The sequence below is a fragment of the Tachysurus fulvidraco genome, chromosome 12, assembly GCF_022655615.1.
Source record: "Tachysurus fulvidraco isolate hzauxx_2018 chromosome 12, HZAU_PFXX_2.0, whole genome shotgun sequence".
Classification (NCBI taxonomy): Eukaryota; Metazoa; Chordata; class Actinopteri; order Siluriformes; family Bagridae; genus Tachysurus; species Tachysurus fulvidraco.
In genome coordinates, this window is record NC_062529.1 from 25044901 (window position 1) to 25058274 (window position 13374).

The window sequence follows — 13374 nt, forward strand, 5'->3', positions numbered from 1 at the left end:
GAGAGATTGTGACTGATGTTGTTTATTGTAGTTTGTTGCCTTTTTGGATTCCTTTATCATTTGTAATGTTGCTCCCATTTAAAACAGTTCAGCACAAGCCCAGCCATTTTAGGGTCATGATTGAGGACAATGTCCCGTCCAGAGACAAGCTGTTTCCTGTTGAGGTTTTGTTCAAACCGACCATCGAAAAAAATACCTTCTGGGCATCAGCATTAGAATGTGGAAGCACTAAAACCAAGGCTACGATCATTGACCTTTGAAAAAAGGAAGCAGGGGCCTAGACTTCTTGTTCTGAGCAGGTGTTGTCATTGAACCAGGGCCCCCTGGCACCATCTCAGTGCCCCCGGTTTGAGAACCACTGGCCTGGACTACTTGTTCTGAGCAGGTGTTGTCAGTGAACAGGCTTAAAAACTGTTGGCTAAGTTTCAGACACTCATGACAAACTGTTCTTATGCTACAGCATTAGAACACACATATTAGTGTGATGGTGAAGGTACACACACTCACACTCAGTTATACTACACTTTCAAAAACAACTTTATTAATCAATGGTTTTGATTCTGGTAAATTCTATGCTTTTTCATTTATTATTATCTTTAATCATTTTGTTTTGCATTCAGATGAAACTATTGGACAATATAATAATAATAATAATAATAATAATATGTCATTGCTTTTGCACAGATTTTGTGAGTTAAAAACTGGATAATGAGGCAGCAGCTTTGGCGCAGGTTGATGACGCCACTACGCAGGAGGCTCCATCCGGAAGTGACGGAGGCAGAAGAGCGATCTGAGAGGCGCCGCGGTGCATTGTGGGATGTGTTAGCTTGTCTGTACGCGCGCTGTCGTTCGTTTTGCTGACGGTTATAAAATGGACGCGGGGTTTTTCCGCGTAAGTAACATATACTGCGTGTGTTATAACGTTTTAGAGTGACAAATGTGTGTTATTATCTGACCGGATTGTGTGGGGATTGATTATTAGCTGCATTTTATAATTACTGTGTGTTTATAAACCTGTGGTGTTTAAGCAGGTTGGACAAAATGGCGGACGGTGTGCGCGAGGCGTTAGCATTGTTAGCACAGGCCTGTTTCTGTTAAATACCCTTTATTTTAGTGTGTGTTTGTGTGTAAGAGTGTGTGAGAGAGAGAGAGTGTAAGTTTGTGTGTGCGCGAAGCGTTAGCGTTGTGTAGTTCGAGAGTGTGTTTGTGTGTGCGCGCGAGGCGTTAGCATTGTGTAGTTCGAGAGTGTGTGTTTGTGTGCGCGCGAGAGTGTGTGTTTGTGTGCGCGCGAGAGTGTGTGTTTGTGTGCGCGCGAGAGTGTGTGTTTGTGTGCGCGCGAGAGTGTGTGTTTGTGTGCGCGCGAGAGTGTGTGTTTGTGTGCGCGCGAGAGTGTGTGTTTGTGTGCGCGCGAGAGTGTGTGTTTGTGTGCGCGCGAGAGTGTGTGTTTGTGTGCGCGCGAGAGTGTGTGTTTGTGTGCGCGCGAGAGTGTGTGTTTGTGTGCGCGCGAGAGTGTGTGTTTGTGTGCGCGCGAGAGTGTGTGTTTGTGCGCGAGGCGTTAGCATTGTGTAGCACAGGCCTGTTTCTGTTAAATACCTTATATATTAATGCGTGTGTGTAAGTATAGTGTGTGCGCGCGCGCACCTAATAGATACAAAATAATGTTTAACGTTAAAAAATTTTATCCTCCGTCGTGTTTCCCAAACTAGCTGAATGTTATAAACTTAATGTTTATATATTTGTGTATAAAATGTGATGATTATCGACACACAGGTGAGATTGTGTTGAGTTTGTAGTGAGTTATTATTAACGGAAGGGTTTAATGTCGGGGGATTTAACGGTGTGTTACTTTATTATTAATAACAATGTTTATAATCAGATTAAATCGCATGTTTACAGATGGTTAACGTGCTCTAATTAAACATTTCACACAAGTGACTTATAAATTTATTGTATAAATTGTTATAATTATCATGTGAATGTGATTTATCTTTTGTTAAAAAAATAAATTATTTACTGTGTGGAAATTAAACCGTTCTGATTTAAATGCATCAACGTTGGTGACCACAATGTTGTAAATAGAATTAAATCTTTCTTTTTTTTTTTTGCGAAATTTGTGATTTGGATAAATTTGGTTTTAATTTTTGGTAATACATTTAAAAGGGATTTTGACAATTTGTTGATTTTCAGTAATAATCTCATGATCTGTTTGGTTTATACATTTAACAGGCCCCCCCCTGTCAGTTCAGTGTTAATAAGTAATGCCCCCCCCCTCTCTTTGCAGGGCACCAGTGCGGAGCAGGACAACCGCTTCAGTAATAAACATAAGAAGTTGCTGAAGCAGCTGAAGTTTGCAGAATGTCTGGAGAAAAAGGTATGCAGTAACCTGGTCATGTTGATGTTTAATTCCGAGTTGTGGATCATTCAGGTTCCAAACTGTGTTAAATCAGGTCTTAAAGACTCATTCAGTGTTTAAAGGGAGTGTTAACTCCGTGGTTAAGGTGTAGGACATGAGTTCAGATCCCAGGAGCACCAGATTCACTGTTGGGCCCCTGAGGGAGGCCCCTAACCCTCTATTACTCAATTATATAATAGAGATTATTGTACGTTACTCAGGATAAGAGTTTCTGCTGTAGATGTTCAACCTCTTAACCATTATTTACACCCTGTTTCTGATATCTCTAACTTCCTTATAATGCTCCTTCTTCTTCATTTCCACTCTCCTCATTTCCTCTTCAGGGATCTGTGTGTGAACGTGTATGTGTGTGTGAATTTCAAATGTAGGGCCAATTATAAATCGAAGGAAGAGGGTGTAAATACTTTTGCACCCCACTGTATTTGCTGTCCACAGCGTAAATAGAAATCGATTTATTTCTCATCTTTGCTTATTTTATTTATCGGACCACTCTGAACACAGGTGGACATGACGAAAGTAAACCTGGAGGTCATCAAGCCATGGATCACGCAGCGCGTCACCGAGATCCTCGGCTTCGAGGACGACGTCGTGGTCGAGTTCGTCTTCAACCAGCTGGAGGAGAAGGTACCCACCCATTTCCATTCCCCTGATTCTCCTCTTCTTCTTTTTGTACTCGGATAAGTGCCAGGTTTTTTTTTGGAGAGAAGTGAATGCATCAGAAATCAGACATTAACTTAGAAAAAAAACCAATGTACTGTAACAAGACCCGAAAATTTAAAAAAAAAAAAAAAAGAAAGAAAAGACAGAGGCACGAGTAATTGTTGTGCTAGCACTGGGTAAAGAAATGGTTTGGTTTGGTTAGGTATTGGTTTGGTACTTTCTCAAGATGCTGTGATGTGTATCAGCGTGTCTTCTGCCCGGCACTTTGTTTCTAATGATGATGTGATTTATGATTTAAAAGGCCTGAACCAATATGGATGTTATTCCTTGCAACTGAAGTATAGCACCAACAACCTAATTAGATCTCAGCTGAGCCCAAAGTCTCGCTGAACCCCAGGTCTCCCTTCATCATGAGCTTTGTGTCTTTGAGGTGAGTTTTCGATCAGGGCTTGGCATTATGTCAGTGATGAATCGTGTCACTTTGTTTTTATTCTCTTCATTTGCAGGGGTAACATTTTTAAGTAGAAATGTACACATGAGCGAAAGGGGGGGGGGTTGAAGAAAAAAGTTATAAACGTGTAGAGTACAGTGTTGTTGTTTTTTTGGGGGGGGGGTTGCTAATGGTTATTGGTTTGTATTAGTATTATTATGCTGTAAAAAAAAAACAACCCTTTTTTAACCTTTTATAAATTTGCTAAATTAAAGATTTCAGTTTTTATTTCTTTTTAATTGTAAAATATATCAAGTTTGTTTTCTTTATAAAGAAAATATAATGACAAAACAAAAACAGATCTAAACAATCATTTATATGCTTTTTTTCCCCTCCCTTTTTGCTTTTATAAACATTTCTTGTAACACTTTGTGTTTTTGTCTTTAAATGATTAGAAACTGTAAGTGTTACATTAGGCTCACGAGCATCATTTGTATCAAGGCGCTTTAACACGTGAACACAATCCTCATTTGTTTGTAACACGTGATCGTTAGAGATGCCGCAGGATCGAAGGCCGGCGTTAGTGACACCGATATCAGGAGAAGCCAGAGGGTGGATCGGATATCGCAGGACACGCAGAGAATCCTGGAACGAATGATACGAACAAAGATTGAAATTTTGAACAAAAAAAGAAATTTAGTTTAGAAACAGGAATTGTTTTTACGTATGAAGAGATTTGATCATCTTATACTTTGTAACACAAGCCCATTTTAAAGGTGATTCAATAATGAATAAAATAATGTCACTGGAACATTTACACATCAGAATGAACGTGTTTATCTAATTCTTAAGATTAAATGAATTATTACCTGTAACGAATCACCATAAAGCAACTCCTGGTTTGTACAGTGTAACCGTCTCAGTTACCACACTGAAGATGATGACTCTTCAGCTATAATCTTAGTATAGACGCCTCATTTTGATCTATTTAACGTTACGTTGGTTCACGTCACGTCCCAACAGCTGTAAACAATCATCAACTCACCAGACTGTCTGAAGTTAACGAGACAAAAACAACACGGCTCGTCATGCTGCCAAGAAACTAGAAGTAAATAGAGTCAAGCTTAAAATGACACCGTAAACATCTGGGACTGGAGACTCCTTCAGTAAATGTTCAGTAAACTTCTCTGTATAAAACGACTGAAACCAAGGAACCCACAAAAAGCTTCCTAAAGATGTTTCTTAAACACTGCAATGACGAAGTGCCGACACTGGAGACTCCTTCCTTGATTTTTTTTTTAATTAATTAATCTTCACAAATGAGCTGTTGCTATGGAAGGGATAACATATTACAATGAGTGTGTGAATGTAATAATTAATAACTGTGTGTAAAAACGACACCTTCTGATGAGATCCAGGTATCAGCAGTGCTGTGGTATAAATACATTACCGTGTCCATGCGCAGGAAGAATTAGACCTTTTAAACTCATCACTGGACGTTAGATCAGCCTGCGGAAAGTTCTGTAGGTTTTAAACAGTGGCCGTGCAGGACGAGGGGCAACGAGTCTTTGGGCATTTTAATAAAGACGCAGGCTGAAATGGAGCCGTAGTAGCATTCAATGGCTCATTAAGTTCACTCTTAACAAAGGTTTAAACAACCGAGATGATATTTTTAACTTTTCTGTATTTCTGCACTTGAATTAGTTCTGACTGCAATGAAAGAAAAGTAAAGAAAGAAAAAAAAAAACAATTTTTTTTCCTCCCATGTCCTGTGTACTCATTATTGCTTGTTCGTCTCTTGCAATTTAGATAAGTGATATAACATTATACTCAAGGTGGTTGAGTCACAAGCAGTAGGGAGGCGGAAGCGAGCCAATCGGAGCGTCCCTGTCTGTGCAGGAGCGGCGGGCGCTCCAATCCCACAGCCCCGAGGATGCGCACACACTGAAGACGGTGTACTTCCGGACTGTACTTTGGCTCTTTGGGGTTTTTGACACACTCTGTATTGTGGATTTATTGTTGCTGTGTCCCAGCAGTTAGGGGAGGTAGAGGGAGGCGGGGCAAAGCTTTTCAACCTATCTTGCAATGCAAGGAGTTCTGGTCTCATTATCATTTCTATTCATTATAATGTGTGTTTCTGTCTACAAGGAGGGCTCTATTCTATTCTATGCTTTTTTTTATTTTATTTTTTATTTATTTTTTTTAAAAACACACAGACCAGAAACCAGAAGTAATGCATGCTTACAATTAATCAAGAATATTCTGCAAGACAGGATTCAATAATCAAATCCAGCAGCTAACTCCTTATCGTAAATACTAGATTTTATATATTTGCTGTAAAGGGTTAGGTTTGACCATCAGAGCCCGTACTTTATTTATTTTTATTTTTTTGTCATGCGCAGTCATTTCCTGTCGCCGTATTAAGCTCCCCTCTCCCCACCACTCTGCTCTCTCTCCGTCCTCCATGTGTGTTGTAGAACCCAGACGGTAAGATGATGCAGATTAACCTGACCGGTTTCCTGAACGGGAAGAACGCACGCGAGTTCATGAAGGACCTCTGGCCCTTGCTGCTGAGCGCGCAGGAGAACATCGCCGGGATCCCGTCCGCCTTTCTCGAGCAGAAGAAAGAGGAGATCAAGCTCAGACAGGTGAGAAATGGGAGTAAAATGATTATCTGTGTAAAGGATCCTTCATTTTGGGACAGAGACCCATATGCTAGCTGTAAAAAGAAGAGAGAAAAAAGCCAACTATCTAAAGACGCCAACAATAATAAGCTGAAACCATAAATTATAAAAATCACTAAACGTTAACTAACTGCAGGTGAAATTAGGGCTGGGCGATAAAATGATAACGATATGTATCGCGACAGATACGGGATCGATATCAATAAAAAATGTGTGATAAAACGTTCTATATTTTTTATTCCTTGTCGGAAGAAATCAGAAGTCGCGATGCAAGTTTCGTTGCATTAACAAAGGCATTCGCTCTCTGGTAACCTAGCAATGTAGGGAGTGACACGCTAACAGCCAATCGTGTAACAGTGTCCAGTTTGGTTGCGCCATATCGTCGTCTCGTGCCGGTCTGCTGGATTCCTCTTCAGTAACCGGTGACTGATGAGCAGAAAATGAGCCGCAGCGAGCGAGGAAATTGTAAATAAAGGAGGAAAAGTCAGCGTGCCAGTATTCTGAATGTAGTCACACCGATCGTGTCTGCAAATTATTTTATTACACTTTATTAAGAATTTCTTACATTTTCTGTCATTTTGCACCTTAAAGGTTAGGAGATGATAGTTAAGTGTTCATTGTGACTTTAGACTTATGTTTACATTATAATTATTTGAGGTTTCCTGGTTGTCGACATTTCTGACTTAACTGAGGGGATTCTGATCAGAGGAAGGTTAAGTTTCAAATAAAAATGTTTAAATGTAATATATTTTTCTCCTGGTCCTTATTTTAAACTGGTCATAAAAAATATCAATAATTATCGATATTGACCGATATGTAACACTGATATCGTGATACAGTTTTCAGCCATATCGCCCAGCCCTAGGTGAAAACTAGATTTAGAAGAACGGGGGCATAGAAGCCTTTATGATTGCCACATATACATTATAGCACAGTGGAATTCTTTTCTTCACATACCCCAACTGAGGAGGTTGGGGTCAGAGTACAGGGGCAGCTATGATACAGCGCCCCTGGAGCAGAGAGGGTTGAGGGCCTTGCTGAAGGGCCCAGCAGCGGCAGCTTGGTTGTGTGGAGCCTTGAACCCCGATCCTCCGATCAACAACCCAGCGCCTTAACCAGTTGAGCCACAACTGCCATTTATGTAGAGAACCTAAAAGATGGCGCACTAGTCTGAGGAGGTTGCGTTCGAGACGTCGTTTCCATTCGTCACTGCCGTCCCTCATTTGCCTAAAGTTGCCTGTCGTCAAAAGCGCAGCTCTGCGTAGGAAACTGACCAGCCGCCTGTCGCTTGCTCGAGTATCCAAAGGTAATGAAGGGCTCTTGAAGGCTACCAGATTAGCAAACTTCCATCTTAGCAAGTCGTCGCTTCACTTCGATTCTGATCTGTAACCGTGCAGATTTACGTCGATCAGTTCTGAGTGATCGGTTCAGCTGAAGTGTTGTTGAAGGATTTGGTCCTATATTTAATGACTTGTTCATCATTAAGCATCCAATCCTGTGCCATTGTTTTACTCCTATATCATTTCTGTTAAATGGTGGTTTATCTGTTTGAACAGGAGTCACTGGCGGTATTGAAAAAGGTAGATGAAGATAAGAAAGAGAGAGAGAGCAAAGAGAAAGCTCAGTCCCGGAGTCCCAAACGGTAAGTTTAAATAATAGATGCTTGTTTTGTTTTTTGTTTTGTTTTTTTTTACTTTGCAAAATAAGTCATTTGTTTATGTATATTACGGCTTTAAACAAACCTCCAGTCTTTTTGTCTCCAGGAGAAAATCCCGTTCACCTGCGAAGCGCGAACGGAAACGCAGCCACTCTCGTTCACCTCGACGCAAACCCAGCCCACCGGCTCTTCCCCTGCCCAGTCCACCCAGCAACAAACCCGAGCCTCAACCAGAGCCCGACCAATCAGAGAGCTCCAAACCAGAACCTCTTGTCCAGGAGGCTTCCTCCACCAGGTAACTGTGGCAGAAAGCATGAAGACATTATTAATTTGTTGTAATTAAGAGCAGTCCTCGGACCTCGGGTGGTTCGGTGCATGTCTTTAGGTCCTAAATTCCTTCTTCCTTTCCTGTTCAGTGATCTGACGAACGAAACAAAGCTGGATCCGGTGGCTGAAGTTCCTAAGGACGCGTCTCCGGAGAAACCTACAAAGGTGGAGGACAAACCGAAACCGAGAGATAGAGAGAGAGACCGGGAGAAAGACGGACGCAGAGATCGTCCACGCCATCGCACACGGTCTCGCTCGCCTCGCCCACGTCGTCGCCACCGGTCAAGATCTAGGTAAGTCAAAGTTTGCTCTGTTTGTAGTGTGTGTGTGTGGGTGTGCGCCTTGACACTGTCTTGTAAGCTTTGCTATCAGTCTGGTCATCCTTCATAATCTTCAATCCTTCATCATAGATCATACTCACCTCGGCGTAAACCGAGCCCGAGGAGACGCATGTCCCCCAGACGCAGGAGCCCCCCAAGGAGACCACCTCCTCCCAGACACAGACGCAGCCGCTCTCCTGCCCGCAGGTACGTCTCCTTTTCAGTGTTAGCAGAAATGAAGTATATTTGATGGATGTATATATTGTCTTTAATGTGTTCGTGAAGTTAGATTCGTGCTTTATTCCGTATTTGATTATCATTATTACATATTTGAATATGGTCTTTCTTTGCCGTCCTCTTTCTCTCTGCCAGGCGGCGTTCACGTTCTCGCTCGTCTTCAGGCAGCTCTTCTTCACGCTCACCTCACAAGAAGCCAACTAAACGCAGCTCCATCACACCACCCAGGAAGCTGCCACGCCGCACTGATACATCATCCAGCCCCAGCAGGAGGCGCCGCAGCCCCTCAGGTACGTCTCTGTGTGTCTCTCTCTCTCTGTCTGTCTCTCTGTCTGTCTGTCTCTCTGTCTGTCTGTCTCTCTCTGTCTGTCTGTCTGTCTGTCTGTCTCTCTTTCTGTCTCTTTCTCTCCTTCTGTCTCTTTCTCTCTCTCTTTCTCTCGGTCTCTCATGACTTGAAAAACTTGTTTGTTTTCCTAAAAATCACACATTTCTCTGATCTGTTAACTTGCAGTTAAAGTGTTAACTTTAATACATATTGTGACATTCAGGTTCGGCTCGGCGACCCGCTGGGAGAAACGAGTCGCCTTCTCCTGCCCCTAAACCCAGACGATCAGACCTCTCCGAATCCGGTACGTGTGATTGACTTGCTTGCTTGTTTATGAACTTTTGTGTACTAACACGCATCAGACTTTCTGACGCACAACAAAAATCCAATCTAGTTAGCTAATGGTAGACTTGGGATGTTTGTGTGTTTTGACTAACGAGACCCCACTGCTGTGTTTTAGAGGAGGATAAGTTGGGGAAGGGGGCTGCGGTCGATTCAGTCCAACAGCGACGGCAGTATCGTAGACAGAATCAGCAGTCGTCTTCAGGTGGTTGTTTTGTCTATCAAGTTTATCTATTCTAATAGCAGGTGGGTATGTGGTATTAACGTGTGCCCCCCATTTAGATACCGGATCATCCTCCTCGTCCTCCGAGGATGAAGGGCAGAGGAGAATGGGCAGAGGGCAACCAGCAAGGAACGGGGACATCAGGAGGAGGCGGAGTCACTCACCCGTGTCACCTAGGAGACGGCACAGAGACGTATCACCAAGGTGCGGGTTTGTTTGCCTTCAGTAAAGGGTTAATAAAAGTTGCGTAGCGTACACGGGATGTGGTAGCCTAGTGGTTAAGGTGTTGGGCTACCAATCAGAAGGTTGTGAGTTCGATCCCTACGTCCGCCGAGCTGCCACTGCTGGGCCCCTGAGCAAGGCCCTTAACCCTCATTTGCTCAGTTGTATAAAAATGAGAAAAAATGTAAGTCGCTCTGGATATAAGGGCGTCTGCTAAATGCTGTAAACGTATTCCACAATTCAGATGGAAACATTTAATTCTCATGACTTTTCCATCAGAAAGAGACGATCTCCATCTCCTCGTCGTCACCGCTCACCTTCACCCAGACGGCGTAGGTCACCATCGCCTCCACCCAGACGCAGGTATTACATTCTTATAGAATTCAAAATAAATCAATTCTGCACCCTGAACTAACGAGAGAGAATTTAAATTTTGTAGAAAGTTAGAGATTTTTTTCTTCTGAGGCCACATTGTGTTGTCTTTACAGGTCGCCCTCACCCCCTCCTCGCCGCTATTCACCGCCCATCCAGCGGCGCTACAGCCCATCGCCTCTTCCTGCTCACAAGAGACGCCCTTCTCCTTTACCTGCTCCTCCGAAGCGCAGCAGTCCACGCTCGTCTTCCTCTCCCCCTCCACGCTCGCGCCGTAGCCCGCCGATGTCCTCAGGACGCCAGAGCAGCCCGCAAGGCAGGTACCCGGCTGCAGGGTCATCCCCTCAGCGAAGGGGCCAGTCTCCGTCCCACGGCAGAGCCATTCGCAGGGTGTCTCGTACACCTGAGCCACGGAACTTGCAGAGGTGAGCATGCTTTTTATTAGAAATTAAGGTACATGTCTTAACACATTTTTGGTATAAATGTGTGTTTACCTGGTTGGCTTTCTACTTAAATATTTAAGAGATATTTATTTAAATATTTGGTTGGATATTTAAATAACTTTAGAGCTGTGATACACAGTTTAGTATGTGTGTGTTCACAATCTCAGCATTACACCATGTCTTTACTGAGTGTCAGAGGTGTGAAATGGTGTGAAAGACACAGTGTGAATGTAATTAGGGCAGCGTTTGGATTCAGTTCAGTTAAATAAAGGAAAACTCTTAGGGTGAGAAGAAGAATGTGTTTGTGATTTAAAGTATTTATACGTTATATAACTGTGGGCACTGAGATTGTTTCCTGAATGAATAAATACATAAATAAAAGTGCAGTCCCAGAATACTGGAATCCTGCTAAGTGTGCACATCAATCTGTCTGTAATCACTCACTCACTCTTCCCCCCCCCCCCTCCCCCCCTCTCTCTCTCTCTCTGTGTCTCGTCTTTTTACAGAGATTCTCAGAGCCCACGGCCAATGAGAAGACAATCATCTCGTTCGCGCTCTGCCTCTCCTGATCATTTCCCAGCATCCTCGGCGGCAGCCCCCGTGTCTCTCAAGAGGCCGGCGTCTGCGTCCCCCTCTCCGTCCCCCGCTCGCTCGGCCAGCGGCTCTCCCCCACCTCCGGCTAAGAAGGCCAGCAGTGCCTCTCCAAGCCCCTCCCCCAACAAGGTAATATACGTCTCATTTAATATATAGCATCTCAGACAAACCCCAGGAAGGAAACACCAAATAAATCTTCAGCCAAATATAGAAACCAGTATTGTGTTTCTTCAGACGTCTGTGATCATCTGTGCTAACTTTGTAACTATGATGATCAGATCTGGCATCAGGGCAAACGTAACGGTGGCTGTAATAATAATATATCGGCATGTGTTGGTTGGGTGAAGGGCAGATAAATGATCAGATGGCTGGTTAGATGGGGAACAGAATATGTACAATATAAAAACACAATACATTTATAGGTGCTATGACTTAAAGACCAGGTTCCTGGGTGTGTTTCATGTTTATTGCTGAATATCTACCTTATATCTCAGAGCTGTTATCTTAAACCATCCAGGATTGTGCCACATGCCCCACTTGTGTGACTGTTATTAACCCTCTACTGATGTATTTTTCTCTAAAAACTGACCGCAACTCTCTCTTTCTCTCAAAACCGTTTAGAACTCTGACGTAGACGGCGGCAAGAAAAAGAAGAAAAAGAAGGAGAAGAAACACAAGAAGGAGAAGAAACACAAGAAGCACAAGAAGCACAAGAAGGAGAAAGGCGGCGCCGCTGCTCCGTCAGGGGACGGCCAGGAAAACGTCCGGACGGAGGAAGAGCACGAACCCAGTCAGAAAAAGGTGAAGTGTGCACTTCTGATCCGCTGAAACCAACGTTCGTGCTAGCAGGTCGCATGAGGGCGTGGCCTGTTCGACACACTTCTAAAGCTCAGCCCAATCTAAACAGCATGTTAGTCACATGAACCGTGACACCGTGCTAGCTTCGTTTTATGGTTAGATTAGTAACGTGCACAGACTACACACACAATCATCTCTGCTCCTTTCTTCCCAACTTTTGTAATCTCACTGAGATGTTTAGAGAGAGAGATTTTGAGTGTGTGTGTATAGTGTGTGATTGTATACTCTCAGGAGTAAATATCCAAGCACAGGGTGTTATTAATGATTCACGTCTGTTCTACTGCTCTGTATGCTAACATGTAACTAACACAGATCAGATTTTAATTAATGCTACCTTTCCTGAAGGAATCAGAGAGTGAAGTAGAGGACAGTCTGGATGATTTGGAGAAGCACCTGAGGGAAAAAGCTCTACGTTCCATGAGGAAAGCCCAGCTGTCTCCTCCCCAGTCCTGAACCACCACCCTCTCTGTCTCCCTTTCACATTATGTTTTTTGGACATTTTGTTCAGCTTTAGATTGTATACATTGTTCAAGGTTCACTCCCGACGTTGATATGGTGGATTTTTTTTTTTTTTTTCTTCGATGCAATCTTTGTTGAACTTTTCAGCATGATATTTGTTTCTTCATCCACTAAAATGCAGTTTTACAAAATTAATAAACATCCTTTTTGTCCCCTACCCCTTTTTTCGCATCTTTTTTTTTGCAACCGATAACCAAGATTGAGACAGAGTTAGTGTAGTTTGTTTTGGTTTTTTCTTTCATAACCTTGCCCAGTGTTGGGTTGTTGTTTTTTTTTATTATTTTTGAAGTTTTCTGGGATTTCAATGCACATATCTGTTTCACTATTTCCCCCATGCGCATGATCCGTACAGTAAAAACACACACTGCACTGTGCAAACAAAGAGAACAAGCGAAAAAGCTCTGTTTCTCGTCCCAACATTTTGTTTTGTAACTTTTTAAGTTGTTTAAAGTTGTTGAACCGTTTTAAGATTTCTGGCTTTGAAAAAGTCGCATTAAATGAAAATATAAAACTTGCATCGTGTCTCCGGTGGTTTATTTACAAGTTTTTAATCTGGTTTCTCACTCCTAGAATGATTGACAGATGTGTAAGTGTGAAATTACATGTAGAATGCTACCTAGAAGCACCACCCCTTCTTCCACATCAAGTTTTTGTCATACTCTGATTTTATCACTGCAAGGCTCTATTCAGTGTTTCTAATTCCGGTTGTCATAGTAATAACATTTATTAGCAGGCGGAGCAACTTTTT

The 13374-nt window shown here is 42.7% G+C and overlaps 1 protein-coding gene across 4 annotated transcripts; it reads left to right on the forward strand.

Moving 5' to 3' along the window:
* The first annotated feature begins 739 nt into the window (after positions 1 to 739).
* srrm1 (serine/arginine repetitive matrix 1) lies at positions 740 to 13141 on the forward strand. Of its 4 annotated transcripts, none has more exons than XM_047821354.1 (17): positions 740 to 892; positions 2282 to 2371; positions 2915 to 3037; positions 5981 to 6151; positions 7744 to 7829; positions 7936 to 8139; positions 8261 to 8464; positions 8582 to 8698; positions 8864 to 9018; positions 9277 to 9357; positions 9514 to 9600; positions 9678 to 9822; positions 10120 to 10203; positions 10329 to 10637; positions 11162 to 11378; positions 11871 to 12050; positions 12453 to 13141. In XM_047821354.1, exons 1-17 carry the CDS (start codon positions 872 to 874, stop codon positions 12558 to 12560), a joined length of 2382 nt encoding a protein of 793 aa, XP_047677310.1. In that variant the 5' UTR covers positions 740 to 871; the 3' UTR covers positions 12561 to 13141. The 4 variants fall into 4 exon arrangements, with proteins under 4 accessions (XP_047677310.1, XP_047677312.1, XP_047677311.1 ...); XM_047821356.1 differs by having other exon boundaries at positions 12460 to 13141; XM_047821355.1 differs by having other exon boundaries at positions 7951 to 8139.
* Positions 13142 to 13374: the final 233 nt, after the last annotated feature.

What these genes read in the sequence shown, in the direction of transcription:
- srrm1 (XM_047821354.1), top strand. Translation starts at nt 872, where the DNA reads ATGGACGCGGGGTTTTTCCGC. An exon ending in CAGAATGTCTGGAGAAAAAG is followed by an intron (nt 2,372 to 2,914) that starts GTATGCAGTAAC and finishes CTCTGAACACAG; the next exon opens with GTGGACATGACGAAAGTAAA. An exon ending in GAATCAGCAGTCGTCTTCAG is followed by an intron (nt 9,601 to 9,677) that starts GTGGTTGTTTTG and finishes CCCCCCATTTAG; the next exon opens with ATACCGGATCATCCTCCTCG.